The 18,971-nt window shown below is 39.9% G+C and overlaps 1 protein-coding gene across 3 annotated transcripts in view; it reads left to right on the forward strand.

The window, feature by feature from the left end:
- The first annotated feature begins 9,794 nt into the window (after positions 1 to 9,794).
- Positions 9,795 to 18,971, forward strand: part of CLCN5 (chloride voltage-gated channel 5) — a 200,207-nt gene continuing 191,030 nt past the window's right edge. For 2 of the 3 annotated variants that reach the window (XM_045860448.1, XM_045860447.1), the window contains exons 1-2: positions 9,935 to 10,065; positions 12,063 to 12,219. Coding sequence is in view for 1 of the 3 variants with exons in the window: in XM_045860447.1 (XP_045716403.1) it covers positions 12,204 to 12,219 (16 nt within the window). In the remaining 2 variants the exon portion in view is untranslated. Of the gene's footprint in view, positions 10,066 to 12,062; positions 12,220 to 18,971 lie in introns of all 3 variants that reach the window. The other variant, XM_045860450.1, reaches the window with a different exon arrangement.

Below are 18,971 nucleotides of genomic sequence, written 5' to 3' on the forward strand. Positions count from 1 at the left end.
TGGATATAAGTACTGCTACCCCATCTTCTGTTTCTTTTCCATTTGCATGAAATACCTTTTTCCAGCCCCTTATCTTTTGATATGAGATGGGTCTCTTGGAAGGTGCATATATAGGGGTCTTGTATTCTTATCCATTCAGCAACCCTATATCTTTTGGTTGGAGCATTTAAGCCCTTTACATATAAGGTGACTATTGACAGATACATCTATAATGCTATTTTATTGTTAGACTGTTTTCCTCTGCTTCTTTTTCTTCTTTTCTTGTTCTTAAAGCAAGCCCTTTAACATTTGTTGCAGTACTGGTTTGGTGTTAACAATCCCCTTTACTTTTCTTGTCTGGGAAGCTCCTTATTTCTCCTTCAATTTTAATTGATAGCTTTTCTGCGTAAAGTAGCCTTGGTTGTAGGTCCTTGCTTTTCATCACCTTGAATATTTCACCCTACTCCCTTCTGGCCTGAAATGATTCTGATGAGTAATCGGATGACAGTCTAATTGGTGCTCCACTGTAAGTAACTACCTGCTTTTCTCTGGTGGCTTTTAGGATTCTCGCCTTATCTTTAAGCCTTGCCATTTTAATTATGATGTGTCTTGGTATGGGCCTCTTTGGATCCCACTTGTTTGGGACTCTCTGAGCTTCCTGGACTTGTGTGTCTTTTTCCTTCACCAGATTAGGGAAGTTTTTGGTCATTATTCCTTCAAATAGGTTGTCAATCCCTTGCTCACTCTCTTCTCCATCTGGTATCCCCATGATGCAGATGTTGTTATACTTCATGTTGTCCAAAATGTTTCTTAAGCTCTCCTCATTTTTTAAAATTCTTTTTTCTTTTTGCTGATTTTCCTGGGTGTTTTTTTTTTTTTTGCCTTGTCTCCAAAATCACTGATGCTTCATGTAACCTACTATTTATTCCTTCCAGTATATTATTTATTTCAGATATTGCATCCTTTATTTCTTACTGGTCATTTTTTATGTTTTTTATGTCTTTTTTCATGCTTTTGAGTATCCTTTTAATCATTACTTTAAACTCTCTATCTGATAAATTGTTTGGGTCTATGTCATCTAGTTCTTCTACTGGAGAATCCTATTGTTCTCTAATTTGGGTTCTGTTTCTTTGTATTCCAATTTTGGCTGCTCCTTTGTATTTTCTGTCTTAGTAGTTAAGCTAATCAGCCTCTAAACTGATTGGTAGTTAAACTACTCAAACTGTATTCAGCAGCCTGGCTCAAGCACCCCAGGGTGGCTATTGCTTCTCTTCAGGCTAATGCCATTCAGAGAGGAGTGCTCTCCCTGAGCAAGTTGGCTCCTGTAGGTAGCATGGGGGAGGGTGACTCAGCACAGGGATCATGAAAGGTGTTTCCTCAGTTCTCTCCCTAGAGCCACTAATGCAGACTCTCCTCAAGTGTCTCTGGTCCACTCTGCCCTTCCTCTGCCGGAGCCCAAGACAAGTGGCTGCAAACGAAATTTTGTGTGTTGGCCTCTTAAGAGGCTCTCTGGGTCTCCAGACATCTCTCCTGGGCAACAGAATCCTTGCTGTTTTTCACAGCTAGATGTTATCTGGGTTCCTTCCAGCTCTAATATTGTAGGTTGGGGAGCCCAGCTTGGGGTTTAGACCCTACACTTCTCAAGGGAACCCCCCAGCCACTGAAATATCCCTCTGGATCTTAAGCTGCCACCCATGGGAGCCCAGGCAGTCCTCTCACATCTCTGTACTCCCAACCAGTCATGTTGTGATGAAATGGTTTCTTCTGTCTGTCCATGGTAATAAGGCAGGGGTGTCCAAACTGTGGCCCACAGGCCACATGCAGCCCAGGATGGCTGTGAATGTGGCCCAACACAAAACCATAAATTTACTCAAAACATTATGAGATTTAATTCCCTCCATTGTATTTGTCTTTGAAACAATAAAGAAAATGAAAAAAAATAGTCAATGTATCTGGTTGTATTTTGCTTGCTTCTTTTGTTGATTAGGTTCCACTTATAGGTGAGATCATATGGTATGTATCTTTCACTGCCTGGCTTATTTCACTTAGCATAATGCTCTCCAGTTTTATCCATGCTGTCATGAAGGGTAGGAGCTCCTTTCTTTCTGCTGCATATTATTCCACTGTGTAAATATACCATAGTTTTTGATCCACTCACTTACTGATGGGCAGTTAGGCTGCTTCCAGCACTTGGCTATTGTAAATTGTGCTGCTATGAGTAAAAGAACAAACTGACAGTAACCAGAGAGGAGGGGGAGAGGGATAATGGGGCATAATAGGGGAAGGGTCATCATGGAACATGTTTAAAGGACACACGGACAAAGCCAAAGAGGGGTAGGATTGAGGATGGGAGGTGGGGATGGGTGGGGCAGGGGGCATGGTGGGGTAAAATGGAGACAACTTTACTTGAATAACAATAAAATACAATAAAAATAGTCATAGGGATATACAGTACAGCATAGAGAATATAGTCAATAATATTGTAATAACTATATGTTATTACAATAGATGGGTACTAGAATTATCAGGGAGATCATAAGTTATATAAATGTGTAATCACTATGTTGTACACCTGAAACTAATACATTGTATGTGAACTATAATTGATGACAGCTAGTGAGGGGATGGTGAGGGGGTGGAGGGATTGAGCAAAAAGGTAAAAGAACTCATGGACATGGAAAAAAATGTGGAGATTGCCCTGGCTGGCGTAGCTCAGTGGATTGAGCGCGGGTGGGGAACCAAAGTGTCCCAGGTTTGATTCCCAGCCAGGGTACATGCCTGGGTTGCAGGCCATAACCCCCAGCAACCGCACATTGATGTTTCTCTCTCTCTCTCTCTCTCTCTCTCTCTCTCCTCCCCTCCCTTCCCTCCCTAAAAATAAATAAATAAACTCTTAAAAAAAAAAGAAAAAAAGAAAGCCATTTAAAAAAAAAAGAAAAAATGTGGAGATTGCTGGGGTGAAGGGAGTATAAGGGAACTACGTGGTAATAGAAAAAATGTAATAAAGATGCAATTAAATCTTATGTCTCTGGGCACTCTATATGTCCTCCTTGGAGAAGTGTGTGTTTAAGTGTTTTGCTCATTTTTTAATTGGATTGTTTGTCTTCCTGGAGTAGAGTTGTATGAATTCTTTATATATTTTGGAGATCAAACCCTTGCCTAAGGTATCATTGGCAAATATGTGGTTGGTTCCCTTTTCATTGTGCTGCTGTTTTCTTTAGCCATGCAGAAGCTTTTTATTTTGATGAGGTCCCATTTGTTTATTCTTTCCTTCATGTTGCCTGCTCTAGGGGACATATTAGTTAAAATATTGCTGCATGGAATATCTGAGATTTTCCTGCCTATGTTCTCCTCTATGACTTTTATGGTGTCACAACCTACTTATATTTAACTCTTTTAACCACCTTGAGTTTATTTTTTTATGTATGGTGTAAGTTGGTGGCCAAGTTTCATTTTTTTGCATGTAACTGTCCAGATCTCCCAACACCACTTGTTAAAGAGGCTATTTTTACTCCGTTTTATGCTTCTGCCCCCTTTGCCAAATATTAATTGATCATAGAGACTTGGGTTTATTTCTGGGTCCTCTATTTTGTTCCATTGATCTATGTGTCTGTTCTTATGCCACTAGCACACTGTTTGATTACTATGTTGTCATATTCTTATTTAGTTTAATAAATCACCATTCTGAATATTCTAAAGGGTATTTAAAATAAACTACAAGAATATATTTAAAATGTGATAATCAAGTCAAGGTAAAGTACAGATAGAAATTATAAAATGGAACAAGAGGCAAGGTTAACACAGAATATAGTCCATAAGGTCATGTTCACTTGCTAGGGATGAACAAAACATTTGGCTCCAAGCTTTCTAGTAGCCAATGCAAAAAGAGAAAGGCAAGAAGGGCATTATTCACTAATACCAGGCTTCCAAGAGCAACATTCTCTTCCCCGAGCCAGTTCTTCACTCTACCACTAGATGACGCACCTCCTTCATGATTAGATTACAGAGCAAGCCTCTCAATGCAGTCCTAAACTGAGCCTAATATTAATAATAACCATTCTTTCTGAATTAGGTAGCTGGATATTTATATTCTTTATTTCATTCTAGTGCAGCTTTGTGGAGAAGTTCTTATTATCCCTATTCATGAGATAAGCAGACAGGCTTAGAAATAAAATTTCTTGCTTAAGCCTGGGTTCCAAACTAGGTCTCTGATTCTCTATTACACAACGTTGTCAACTTGCTGTCATTTGGAAAGCCTTATTTCTAATTGGTGGAACTCCTGGGAAGCTCCCTTTGACTGGAGGGCTTTCTTAGTGGTGCTGCCACAAAATTCAATAGGAGTCAGAGACTAATTTGGGCTCTGATACTAAGGAGCTGTTTTACACCAGGAAAATCACTAAATCTGCATGTCTCAACTTCTTTTTCTGTCAAATGGGAGTGATCAAACCTGCTCCACTTAATTCTGAAGGTGGTTTGAGGATGGAAGGAGGAAAGAGATGTGAAAACACCCTGAAAAGTAGAAAACACTTTAAAATGATGTATTAAACCCAGCATTTATTGAATGCCTACCATAAGCTGGGCACGGTGGTAGTGGTATAAGGCAATACTACTCAAAGTGTGGTCCATGGCCCAGTGCCAGTTGACAAACTGTTTAACACTGGTCCAGGACAAGAAATTGGCAGTAAATATTTCAATAATTTACCCCCTAAGCAATAATTTGACAGAGTAATTTTGTTTGTTGAATATAATCATAAAAATGTGCTTGTGTTTTGTATGTCTGTTTTGATTTCATTGTTCAGTAATTCACTTTTATTGTGTTGTATAAAACTATTGGTACACAATGTATTTGGGGAGAAATTGTCCTTCTCTACAAGTTGTTTGAAAAACACTTTCATGATGAATATAAAGGAGGTATAAGGCCATAGACTGCCCTCAAGGAGCTCTCACACTAATGGGTGAACTGGTACCACAGTGGTTGTGAGAAACCACTACCATGGTTCCATGCTCTTCAACTCCTTCATGTAACAGAAGGTTATACAGATCTGGATGGACTCAACAGATTAGAGACCTGTAAATCCTCAAAACTAATCCCTAAACAAACTCTTATATTTGCCCCTTTAGAATACCAGCAGCACTAATCTAGATGGAATTGGACTTCTCTCAAACAGAGGGCAATTTGACATAGCAGTTTTTAAAAGTATAATTTCTCAAGAAAACCATGTGTCAAAAATTATGCTGAGCCCAATTAAAGAACTATAAAGACTTGGATTTTGCATACCATAGAGTTTGTCTCTGGTTGTATTCAACCAGAATTTTGTTCATTTCCTCTAGTATATGTTCATGGACTAATAAGGTTTTCCTTTAGCTAGCACTAGGCAGTAAGCTAACCAACTGGCTCTTCAATCTGAACACTATCCTTGACAGGCTCTCCAAAAATTTTTCCTTATTACTTTTTGAGATACATAATTGAATAGGTAATATACTTCAATGGCACAAAATTAAGAAAGTATACAACTCCACATCTTGCTTTTTTTACATATGGTACCATGGATAATTTTACATATAAGTACATAAAGAGCTTTCTCATTCAATAAATGTACCTTATTTATTTGATCAGTTCTTTATTAATGGACAGCTGGTTGTTTCTAATTTTTTGTTATTACAAACAATGTACACACAGCAGTTTACACCTATGTACACATACTGGAGGAGAAATTCCTAGAAGTGGAATGTTGGGATCAAAGTCTTTTATTTGCAATTTTTATAGTTCTTGCAAAATTGCCCTTAATTGACTAATTGTACTCCCACCAGCAATTTATGAGAGAACTCTCCCCCACCTTTGTCAACACACTGTATTACCAATACTTCTATACTTTATCAATGTTATCTCATTGTAGTTTTTATTAGTATTCGCCAATCATGAGGTTAGATACTATTATTGGCATAGAAGCCATTTATTCATTTTGATACTCATGGTACAGGTACAGGGCAATTACAAATGCTCCTAGATCACTCTATTTTCAGAGTATCCTAAACTACTGTCTTGATAGATGCTCAATGAATTTTGTTCATTTCCTTTTATTCTGCACCATTTTTTTCTAGAACTATCCCAGGTATTTCTCCAGCATCCATTTTATTTTAAAACTAGTATCATTAGGAGCTAACACAATATCTGGCACAATAGTAACAGCTTTAAAAAATGTGGAACAAATCAATAAGAACAATAACAGAATCATTTACTTACTACTTTACATGGCTATGTATTCCTATAATTATTTCAGTCTGCTTTTGCAATGACAATTTCAAAATTAAGGATAAAGCTGGTGTAGACATGACAGTTTAGGTGCCACCATAATCTGTTGCTCTGAAAGTTTTTGTGCAACCTTCTATTATACAGAGAAATTCACTGCTTTATTCTTTCTTTAAACTAATTTAAAAATATTTTATTTTTTTATTTTTAGAGAGAGGGGAATAGAAGGAGAAAGAGGAGGAGAGAAACATCAATGTGTAGTTACCTCTTGTGTGCCACTCCTGGGGACCTTTCCCACAACCCAAGCATGTGCCCTGACTGGGAATCGAACCAGCGACCCTTTGCTTCGCAGGCTGGTGCTCAACCCACTGAGCCACACCAGCTAGGAATATAATTAACTTTTAAGACCACATGGCATTTATTTCTTGTTTAGTAAGACCTGAAATGGTTTTTGACCAAAAGTCTGTTGACCACTGTTGCAGGGGGCGCAGTGGGAACAATTTTCCAAGGAAGGGGGAGGTGAGAAGAGGACACATTTAATGTGATTTATCTACACTCTCTTGGCCAGATCCATTTGCGACCATGTGCACACAGTTGTGGGACACCCGACTAAGGTTCTCACGGGGAAGAGAACAGAGTTTACAGAATCTGTAACACTTGATTAAATTATTAACTTTGTCTCATTAGCACCACACTCTAACCACTTCACATGGGAAAGTATTATATAGGCATTTGTCACTCACCATATAAATATTTCCTGAAAAACTTGGGGATACAAAGACTTCATCATTATAATCACCACCAATAGTAATACTAGCTAACACTTATGGAATGTTTACTCTTGTCTAATTGTTTTACATCTATTAATACATTTTATCATTCCATTTTACAAATAAGAAACCTAAAGGAGAGTGAAATTAGGTAACTTGAATCAGGTGAAGTAGCTATTAAATGTTTTACTCTGATTGGTGCTGAGCCCAAGCAGCCAGGCTCCAGAACTCACTCTCAAATGTGTTTTGTTTTTCAATTCGCAAAAGAGAAAAGGCTCTTTTTTGAAACGCACTCTTGAAACTCCAACAGGAGCCTTCTAAATTGTCAGTGGTCAGCGATGACACCAAGTGGTAATCAAGGTGTACTGCAGGCATCTCGACGTAAATCACTCCTGCCCAAGCTCTCCCAAATAAGTACTATATTGCAAGAGCCAATATGCTGGCACTACAGAGAGCTTCATGGCAAACCTGTTTATAAGCAGATTGTCATCCTTCAAACCAACTTTTTCCTTTGTCAAAGAAAGAGGCATCTTTCCTAAGGTTAGCATGTATTTTGCATGTCATTTCTATCTCCCTACATGTTTCTTTCCTTTTCTTTTTTTTAGATTTTCTTTATTTATTTTTTAGAGAGGGGACGGAGGGGGGAGGGGGGAGAGAGAGAGAGAGAGAGAGAGAGAGAGAGAGAGAGAGAGAGAGAGAGACATCAATGTGCGGTTGTTGGGGGCCATGGCCTGCAACCCAGGCATGTGCCCTGACTGGGAATCGAACCTGCGATGCTTTGGTTCACAGCCCGAACTCAATCCACTGACCTATGCCAGCCAGGGCCAGATTCACCTTCTTAAAAAAAGAGTTCTAATAAAGAGATTCCCTTGTTTAAAAGCATTAATTTTTTTTTCAATCACTTTCTGAACTAAGTACAAACCTCAGTTCAACATTCAGGACCCTCCAAAGTCGGGTTTCAATTTACCACATGGTTATTTCTTCCACAAGTGCCTTACATTTCCTTACCCTAAGCTTCAACCTCACAGTTCCTCCTTTGTGACTTTTTTTCACAAGGTGTTTCCTCCACATGGATTTTCCTTTATCAGAAGACTCAACATAACCTGATTCAATCAATCACATTTTAATTATTTTCATTAAATTATAATTCTTTGTAGTTACTTGGGCTATCCACCACCCACCCACCCATACACTATGAGTGCCTGAAGGCAGGGACCAAATATTTACAGGTGCACAAGTAAAAATTAACTTGGACTTAGAAAGCAGACATCCAGCCAGTCATTAGGCTGCAATAACAGACACTAATAAAGCCAGCTGAAAATTTAACAGAGAACAGTATTTCTCCCAAAGACACGTCACTGTAAAGTGATAACAACCCCCTTTTAAGTGAACACCACTGTTTTCATTCACTGAGAAACTTTGTTGTTTACAATTAGAAACTATAAGAAACTTGCTGCTTGAAATCACAGTAGTGAGAATAAAACAACCCACATTTGTCTGGAGGGCATACGTTTCTTGGACACAGAGAAGCAGCCTTGATTTCCAATCCAGGTGCAGAGCTTCACAGATAAGAGGTGTTGTGTGGACACAACATTCCAGATCTATCTTTACTTTGTGGTTCCCAAGGAAACAGGACTCTGGGCTCACTTTGCAGGCCAGACCTGACGTTGACCCCTTCACACAGCCCTGCTTTGAGCTTACCAAAACAATTCTTCATTTAAAATTCGCCTGAACTTCTTTATTCCCTGTAATTCCTATTATGACTCTTTTTCTTTGGTGAGATGTCCCACAGTTTTTCTGGTGTGGGGATCTCCCTCATTGCAATGGGTCCAAAAGTCTGACTTTTTGGATTACAGATTTGTCCTTAGTAGCTTTGCTCTGACTGAATATTTTGTATCCCTAGCCCCTTAGCTTGCCCAACATAGGCATTCAAAATTGCTCACTCTAGTAGACTCGGAATTAGAGTACTTGGGTTCTAGTTAAATTACTTAGACTGATTATATCGATTACAGTCTCAGTCCTACCAATAACTAATTAGCAGGATCATCTTATATAAGTTAAATGCAGCCCATTGGCCTGTTTTTTTTTTCCTTCTGTAAAATGAGGGGCTGTTCCAATACTAGGGCAAGGGCTTTGGCAGCAGGTAAACCCAGGTTGGAATCCCAGTTCTACCACTACTAAGACCTGTGATGTTTGCTTTTCTGAGCCTCCGTTTCTATTTTAATAATTAAAAGGGATATAATACTAAAAACTGCCTTGTGGATATTCCAGTGCAATGAGGATCAAGTTGGTCGTTACAAGAATCACTATATTTGATTACTATTTCTACTCCTATTATGTGAACTAGGACAAGTTAACCTTTCTGTGTCTTTGTTTTTTTGTAAATAAAAGTGGACAAGTGATAGCACGTAACCCAATGGGGTTATTGTGGGCATTATTAAATGAGATGAAAAAAGTAACGGGCTTGAATAGCGTCTTACATATTATTAAGAGGCTCAAAATACGTAAGCTAATATAATTAGTATTCTATTTCTACTACTATTCTGTGGCCAGAACCTCGGGACAAACAATTTCACTCTACGGACAAAACCAAAACACGTAACGCAGGCTCAGAACTTTGAGACGTAATGCAGTATTTCTCTTTCAAAAGTAATTGACACGCCCAGCACTAGGTTAGGATCCGCCTAGTCCTCATTAAATATGGCAGCGAGCGGGGACGCTTATTGCGGCTGCGCACGCGGAAACACCTCCCAGCATCTAGATCTCAGCTGCAGTCTCGGCTCCACAGCCTCCCAGGCTGGCGTCGCCCCCGCCGGGCTCGGCCGAGGTGTGGAGGGGGCCTGCCAGGGCGCGCAGGCGCAGACGTGCTTGGCGGATACTTGGCCAGGCGCCTGTCACATGAACCGCGCGCCCGCTCAGCTCCCTCTCCTCCCCACGGGGCTGTGAATGAAGCTCGCCGGCTACGTGGGGCGCTAGCTCAACTTGGTGTTCTGAACGCCAGAGCCGAGAGAGCGCTTGGCCTGCCAGTGGCAGACACAAGCTCCACGCTGCTGACCTCGGCGAAAGGTAAAGACAGATGAGCTGTCGGGTCGCTAGCAGGTCCTTCGCGGCCCGCTGGCCCCGGACCCATCCCCGGAGGACCCCCTGGGCGCAGCGACACTGGGAAGCGCTTCCCGGCTGGTTCGGCCCCCAGGAGATGGGGGTGTCCCCATGCCCGGCCGCCGCCGCCTGGCACTCAGAGTTAGATCGGCTAGTTCTAGCCAGTGCAGGGCGGCATCTTCTCGGGAGCTCAGCCCTAGTCTACGAGCCAAGGGTCCCTGCGCTGTCCCAGCAAAGTTTTCTTGCGGAGCGACACTAAGCCCTACCCGCTCTTGAATGGGGGAGGTTAGCTGCAGACGTCCCCTTTCCAGGACTGGAGCAGAGTGGCTTTAGTTGGTAAAGCTCTGTCAAGGCCCCGTTCTTTATCCTGCTCTAGATTCTCAGGTTGGCGTGGGTCTTAGAGAAGGAGTACAAACTCTCGGAAAACTAGTTGCTGCGAGTTTTCCTTTTCCAAATTAAGGAGGGTAACCGGTTCTCTCCAGACTTTCCCCGCTTGTGCCTGAGAGCCTTCAGCACGAAGGGCTTTCTTTTCACATTGATGCGCCTTTACCATTATACATTTCAGAGCAAATCAGTTTCCTGGACTGCCAAGTGAAGCTGTACGTGTGCTTGTGTGATAACGTCAGTGTAAGCTACCTCGAAAAGATGAGGGAAATCCAGAAGTGTGGAGCATAAAAAGCCAGTGAGAATGAGCTTTATGTAAACTCCATACATTTTCAGCAATTATCTGGGCTAGACTTAAGAGATGTTAAATTTCATCTGATCTTACCAGGCATAGATCACTACTATTTAATTGCAAAAGAAGGCAGACCCAAAACTGTCCCAGGTTCCAGATAAGTCATCAGGGCGCTCCCCCCATCCCCCTGGCGAATCCATCTTAGGAGTTTGTGAACTTTTCCTTATTCAACGCATCATCTTTTCTCTGTTGGTGTTTTTGGGACTAGTGTACACATTCACACTTTGTCCTTAAAAAAATTCATTAAAGAAGGCCAAAATGATGACTGTCAAGTTTGTATTAGTCTTCAGTACTGCACTAGTGCTTTCATTTCAGGGTGGAGGTGTTGCTTGTGTAAAAGCTATGGAAATAGCAATGTACTTTGATGTTCACCAGGTCAGAAAGGTGAGGACTTCTCTAAAAATGCAGGTTGGCTCATATGCTAAATAAGGAAGACCTATTTATTAATTAAGAACTTGTTTAAATAAAGAAGCAAAGTGTTTAATATATTAAATCTTGAAATCAAAGTAGCCAGACCTTTCATTTTTTTGTCCCATTCCTAGCACCTTTTATATCCTTGCTAGTAGTATTGTCCTAAGACTGAATTTGACGTTTCAAAAATAGGAATGAGCTGAATTAATTTGACTTTACTTAAATTACTATTTTCTTTTTTTCTTTTTTTTTGGATCTCCCACCCCCCCGCATTATAAAAGCAACAACTGCTCCCCATAGGACACTGGCAAAGTGTGGCAAAGTATAAGGAAGAGCCACCCAGAGGGCATCACTCTTTTTATTATGCTTCCTTTCTTTTCCTAACACAAGATCTATTTTAAACTTTAAGCAGTCACAAAATTTGCTGTCCCTTCTACATTTTTAAAAATGTAAACTTGGGAGTTTGGAGAGGGCAGATATTATGTTGCTCTTCATTTCCAAAAGCATGGAATGTAAAGATAGGAAAGATGCTTAGCGATGATCTCATCCAACCACCCATCCTTCGAGATTCTAAAAATCATTTGTTGAAGACCCAGTGATTTATGTAGAATTGGGCAGCACTCAGTGACAATATGAACTGACTCTAGATCTCTCCATTTTATCCTTCAGTGGTCCCTTGCTGCTTAGGGGGAGATCTTGATACTATCTGTGTCAGTATATCTTTGAAAGAGAGGTTCAGGGAGGAATAGGAGACAATTTTCAAGGATTTGAAATTTTTTTTTCATTTAGATACCTATTTTTATTTTTACATTTTTAGGTTTGGGGTGTGAGCATCTGGAAGAGAGTAAGGCTATACTGCTGGTGTTCCACTTATATCCCATTCAAGCTTTCCAACAACACTGGGGTCTCTGGGAAACTCTGAGCCTGTGACCCCAACGTGGGAGTGGATAGGATCAACATGGCCATGTGGCAGGGTAAGAAATTAGCACTCATTCCTCTAACTGGTTTTTCTTCCTTCTCCATCCTCCATCCCTACCCCCCTCCCTGCTAGTGGCAGGCAGCCAGCTGTTTCTTTAATTTAACCCTTTGTCTTCACAAGGACAAAGCATATTAGTTTAAAAGAAGCCACTGCTTGCTAGAAGTTAAAATTATTTTAAAGTGGGCATGGAGGGGTGATGGGAGAAGTAGAAGGAAAATATCTTGCCAGAAGCATTTTCAAAAAACTCCCTTTGTTTGAACATGTGCTTGTGGGGAGATATATGTTAGGAAACTGGATATTTTTTTCATATTTGTGCCTTTCATTGGTTTGTGGCAATTTTTTTTTATCATAAGGTTCTCAAAGGTGGGGGAGATAGATGTTGACACCTCTCTGGCTTCCTCTTCCCAGTAAAGACTTTAAAGCATATTTAAAGTTACAATGTTTATGGTTGGCGACAGAAAGAAATTGCCTATTTTAATGTTATGAACTACTTGAGAGCAAAGCTCAATGATATCTTGCCTGGATTACATCTCTTGTGAACCTGTGAATTGCTACCATTCAGAGTTATGTTTTATTTTTGGTGGAGTTGAGGATTGGGCCCTTTGGGAGAGTATCAGAATCTCCAGGGGTGTGTAGGATTTTTATGTTTATCAAAAAGGAGTGTAGGTTTAAGAAATGATAGATAAACCCTACCCAAATTGTCTATGACCCCCAAAAGGTTAAAGATGGGGTAGAATGAAGAGCTCAGATGTCTATAAATATACAACATGTAGGTTTGTTGGTGGTCTAATGTAGCTTTTAAAACTGTCTACTATCAGTTATGGCCTCAAGTATGTAGTTACACAAATGTAACAAACTGTTTTTGATGTAAGAGGATTGTCAAGTTAAAGACATTTGTTGAAATGGAATTTGGCCTGTATGCCTGCTTTGACTCATATAATGGGCAATTATCAGGAGCAGCTTGAATATTCTTGTTCAAATCCTGATATATTCTTTCATCCAGCAAACAAAATACAGAAATGAGTAAGTCAGGGAACCCTAGACAGTTCCTTGTCCTATGAGAAAGAGACAAAAACTGTGTCAGGCTGAATGAGTGTTATAATAGGGAGAGGTACAAAATGTGATAGACGCCCAGAAGAAAGCATAATGAACTCTGAGTTTTGAGCTGGTCTGAAAAAAAAAAAACAAAAAAACGAGTGGGAGTTTGCCAGATGGGCAAATGAGAGAATTGAATTCTGGGCAGACAGAGAAGCACTGTTCAGGAACTTCCAAGTTGCTCCATTTGCCTCATGTGAGATGTGAGGGGCTTGACCTCAGATGAAGCTGGGAAGGTAGTAAGGGGGCCAGATAAAAGAAGAGCCTTGTGTGTTCTAGGGAGGACTTTACACTTTATCCTGAAGACAAAGATTCTAAACAGGGAAGTAATATAATCAGATTTTGTTTTAGAAAGATGACTTTGGCAGCAGTGTTGAAGTGGGGTTGAAGCTGGAAGGAATGAAAGTTAAGAGCCATTTGGGAAGTTTCTGGTATAGTGGTTTAGGTTAGAGATGGTGAAGGTCTGAGCAGAAGCAGGGGCAACAAAGATAGAGAGAATGGAATGAATTCTAGAAATGTTCTGTGACTGGATGTGGGAGGAAGTGAGCCTCAGTTGACACCCAGTTTGGGTGCCTGAGCAATTGGTGCTATTCACTCAGATAGGGAATGTGGGAGGTGATGAGAAGGCCAAAGAGATGGTGGGAAGTTACTGTACCTTGTTTCGTTGGCTTGTTTTGTTTGAGACACTGTGGGCTGTCAGGTCAATTCTGAAAGTATGGAACTGGAGTTTGTGCAGGTGGGGATCTGAAATTTTGTTCCAAATGGTGCATGAAGAGTTTGTGTGTTTTCTCTGTATTTAATGCAGATGTCATTAGTAGTGAATTATTTATTTATTTTATAACACAGACATGTTAATGGATAACAATTTTCAATAAAAGGTAATTCATTATTTTATTAATAACTAATATATTTTGCTATCCCAGGCCCTGAAATATCTGTTTAAAATTACATTGGAGTCAAACCTATTTTTTTCTACCATTAGTGAAGAGGGGAGTATTACACATAAGTAACTGTACCTCATTTCTTGTTTTCTGTAGCCTCTGAAGTGGCAAGCATAGTACAGTGATAGTTTGGGTGGCAGTATGGTATAATAGTTAAAAGTATGGGTCTGGATTCAACTCAGTTGGTTCCATCATTTGGTAGTTGTGAGACCTTGGGCAAGACCATTAACCTCTCTGTGTCTCAGTTTTCTACTGTGTAAAATGGGGATAATAACAGAACTTACTTTATAGGGGTTTTGTGAAGATTAAGTTAATATATGCAAAGTACGTGGAACTTAGTAAGTGTCCTATAAGTGTGTGTGCCATTATTATTAGTGGTGACATGATGTCTACGATATTGTATATCATATAATAAGTGCTTAGTAAAATTTAACAATAGATGTTTGTATTCCTACTGCTATACTTCTATGGCTACTATTATTATCACTATTATTTTGTTATAGCCAGGGTTAGGATTGGGATCCTGGTCTGTGCAAGGGATTTCATGTTGTCCTCGGAAGCCCTGCCTTGTGGTAGTCTGTTTGGATCTTTAAGAAGAGGTTTAGAGCTGAAGAGATCCTTAGAAAACATCTACCCCAAGCCCTAGAGGTTAAGTGACATGCCCATGGTCAAATAGGTTAGTAGTAGTGATAGGACTCAAACTCAGGTCTCCTGATTCCCTACTCTAATTTTCATTCTATGGGCTCATACAAGAGGTTATGTATAGGCTCTCCAGCTCAAGGAAGCTCTGAGTCAGTCTCTGGAGCTAGCTGAGGAACTCAAAGTGCTAGAGGAAGCCAAGTTTCCTTAGTTTCTCAGGTCAGCGCTGTCCAGTTCCTTCATGGAGAACTGGACCAGAATTTCCATACCCCTTTAACATGACCAACATTATTATTTTGACTTCATTTAATGGAGCCCTCTAATACATTTCCTGGCCACTTTAAACAGAGTGTATTGGTCACAATTTAATATTTTTGATAACTCAATTTTAATAACATCAGTTTTATTGTCCTGATAGTCAAGAAAATGTTGAAGAGAAGACTACTTTGTGATGGTATGAAGCTGGGGACTTGTGTTGTCACTGTTATTTATTTATTCAGTTAACATTTATGACGTACCAGCTGTGCACTAGGCACTAGGCCTTAGAGATAAAATGGTTGGTAAAACTAGGTATGGTCTCTGCTCTCATGGAGCTTACCAAATAAGATAAAGGTAGTATTTCAAATTCATGAAATGATTTAGTACTTAACAAATACGCTGAAATAATTTGGAAAAATGATACCAATGTAAATTTAGACAAGTTAAAATAGTTTCTTAATAAAGGAGGGGATGTCTCAGAATTGCCTGTGGTGCTCTTAACAGTATTTCTGCTCAAGCTTTATCTCCCAAATTGTGACTCAGCCTTAATATGTGAGCATTTAAAGAAGCTCTGCAAGCAATTCCAATATATAATCCTGTTTCAGAACAGCTGCATTAAAGAAGGGGCTGGAAAGAAGTATTTGAAGTCATGAAAGGCAAGGACCTACATTCAAGATTACTCTATCCAGCAAACTATCATTTAGAATGGAAGGGCAGATAAAGTGCCTCTCAGATAAGGTCAAGTTAAAGGAGTTTATCATCATCAAGCCCTCATGATATGAAATGTTAAAGGGACTTATCTAAGAAAAAGATGATAAAAATATGAACAATAAAATGACAACAAACTCGTAACTATCAACAACTGAACCTTAAAAAAACAACAAAAACAAAAACTAAGCAAATAGCTAGAATAGGAAGAGAATCACAGAAATGGAGATCACATGGAGGGTTATCAGTAGGGAGGGGGAGAATGAGGGAAGAGGTACAGGGAATAAGAAGTGTAAATGGTAGGTACAAAATAGACAGAGGGAGGTTAAAAATAGTATAGGAAACAGAGAAGCCAGAGAAGTTATAGGTATGACCCATGGACATGAACTAAGTGGGATTGGGGGGTAGGTGGAATGCTGGAGGGTTGGGCGCTCCAGAGTGGAGGGGGGGATGGGGGAATTGGGAAAACTGTGGTAGCATAATCAATGAAATATACTTTCAAAAATAAAACATAAATGATTAAAGAAAGAATCTTAGTTTTTTTCAAAAGAGAGAAATGATAAAGGAACTAAAAATATAGGAGGATACATAATCTTGAAATAGGGAATATATTTATATGCATAATATGAAAATATTAAAAAATATTACTATAATCAGCTATATGAAAAAGTTAAATTTCTGCACAAAACCATAAATAAAGTTAATGAGAGAACTAGAAACAGTTGACACAAGTCATTATCTTTAATACATAATGACTTACAGAGCTGTAAAAAAACAAGTATTTTATTAGAAAAATGTGCAAAGAATGGGAATTAAAAAATACATAAAAGAAATTCAAGTTGTCAGAAAAAGTGAAAAAATGTTGTTAGTAGTAAAGAAAGGAGAATTAAAATGACATACCATTTTCTCAAGTAAAATATGCAAAGATTAAAAAGGAATGAATGGTGTCTGGCTGCCAGTGATCCAATATGTTGGAGGAGTAAGTGGAAGCTACAGTAACCTCCTCCTGGGACCAATCTGGAATTACAACTAAATTGTGGAGAAATCATCCTGGATAACCAACTGAATGCTAACTTGAGAGAAGCCTTATAACCACTGACAGGGAGAAGAAACCACTTCACCACAATGTGACTGGTAGAGAGTGAGGAGAAGGTGTGAGAGGGCTGGCTGGGCTCCCATGGGGGACAGCTGAAGATCTGGAGCAATATTTCAGCAGTCAGAGGTCTGCCCTAAGAAGTGTGGTGTCTAAACCTCAGCTGGGCTCCCCAGCGTACAGCACCAGAGCTGAAAAGGAACCCAGATAACATCCATCTGTGAAAAACAGCAGCTGTATCTGTCTACCAGGGAGAGACAGCTAGATACACCTCTGTGTATCCTTTAAGAGGCTCTCTAGCCTCTTAAAGGGCCAATGCATGACATTCTGTTTGCAGCTATTTACCCTAGGCTCTGGCAGAGGGAGGACAGAGTGGACTAGAGACACTCAAGGAGAGTCTGGTGTTGGTGGCTCTGTGGAGAAAACTGAAGGAACAGTTGCCAGGATCCCTGTGCTGAGTCACTCCCCATAATTCAGGAGCCATCTTTCTCAGGCAGAGCACTCCTGTCTGAATGGCATTTGCCTGAGGGGAAGCAATAGCCCCACCCACAGGAATTACTTTGCCCCACCCTGTGGAGTGTAAGCCTGGCAACTGAGTACAGATGAAGCTATATCATTGATTAGTTTAACAACTAAGGTGGAGTTGTGGGAGTTCTATGAGACTTCAGCCTACCCTCTCCTGGGCCTCATGCTGATAAAAGCTGACCTTGTAGCCTTGGTACAGAGCCTTGTTTTTTATGCATACAAACAGACCCAGCAGAGGAAGTCATATGCTGTGGATTGCTGATAACCCCAAACAGGTTGAACAGGGTCAGTCACAAGCTGCGTGTGACAAAGGCCCACACCAGAGTGTTTGCAGATCTACCTAGTACATAGAAACAAATACAAAGAAGCAGGCAAAATGGGAAGACAAAGAAACAGACCCCAAATGAAAGAACAAGAGAATTCTCCAGAAAAAGAGCTAGATGATATGGAGGCAAGCAATTTATCAAATAGTTCAGAGTAGTGGTTATAAGGATACACAACAGCATGAACAAAGAAATAGAAAACCATAAAAACCAGTCAGAAATAAAGGATGCAATATCTGAAGTAAATAATACACTGGGAGAAATAAACAGTAGGTCAGATGAAGCAGAGGATCACATCAGTGATTTGGAAGACAAGGTAGAAAAAAAAAAAAACACCCAGGCAGAACAGAAAAAGAAAAAAGAATTTTAAAAAATGAGGAGAGCTTAAGAAACATTTTGGACAACATGAAGTATAACAACATCTGCATCATGGGGATACCAGATGGAGAAGAGAGTGAGCAAGGGATTGACAACCTATTTGAAGGAATAATGACCAAAAAACTTCCCTAATCTGGTGAAGGAAAAAGACACACAAGTCCAGGAAGCTCAGAGAGTCCCAAACAAGTGGGATCCAAAGAGGCCCATACCAAGACACATCATAATTAAAATGGCAAGGCTTAAAGATAAGGCGAGAATCCTAAAAGCCACCAGAGAAAAGCAGGTAGTTACTTACAGTGGAGCACCAATTAGACTGTCATCCGATTACTCATCAGAATCATTTCAGGCCAGAAGGGAGTAGGGTGAAATATTCAAGGTGATGAAAAGCAAGGACCTACAACCAAGGCTACTTTACGCAGAAAAGCTATCAATTAAAATTGAAGGAGAAATAAGGAGCTTCCCAGACAAGAAAAGTAAAGGGGATTGTTAACACCAAACCAGTACTGCAACAAATGTTAAAGGGCTTGCTTTAAGAACAAGAAAAGAAGAAAAAGAAGCAGAGGAAAACAGTCTAACAATAAAATAGCACTACATATGTATCTGTCAATAGTCACCTTATATGTAAAGGGCTTAAATGCTCCTACCAAAAGACAGGGTAGCTGAATTAATATGAAAACAAGGCCCAGGTATATGCTGCCTCCAAAAGATCTATCTCAGATTGAAGGATACACACAGGCTAAAAGTAAAGGAATGGAAAAAAAGATATTTCATGCAAATGTAAAGGAAA

This window comes from Phyllostomus hastatus, unplaced genomic scaffold, assembly GCF_019186645.2.
Source record: "Phyllostomus hastatus isolate PE091 unplaced genomic scaffold, TTU_PhHast_1.1 phas_scaffold_200, whole genome shotgun sequence".
Taxonomy (NCBI): Eukaryota; Metazoa; Chordata; class Mammalia; order Chiroptera; family Phyllostomidae; genus Phyllostomus; species Phyllostomus hastatus.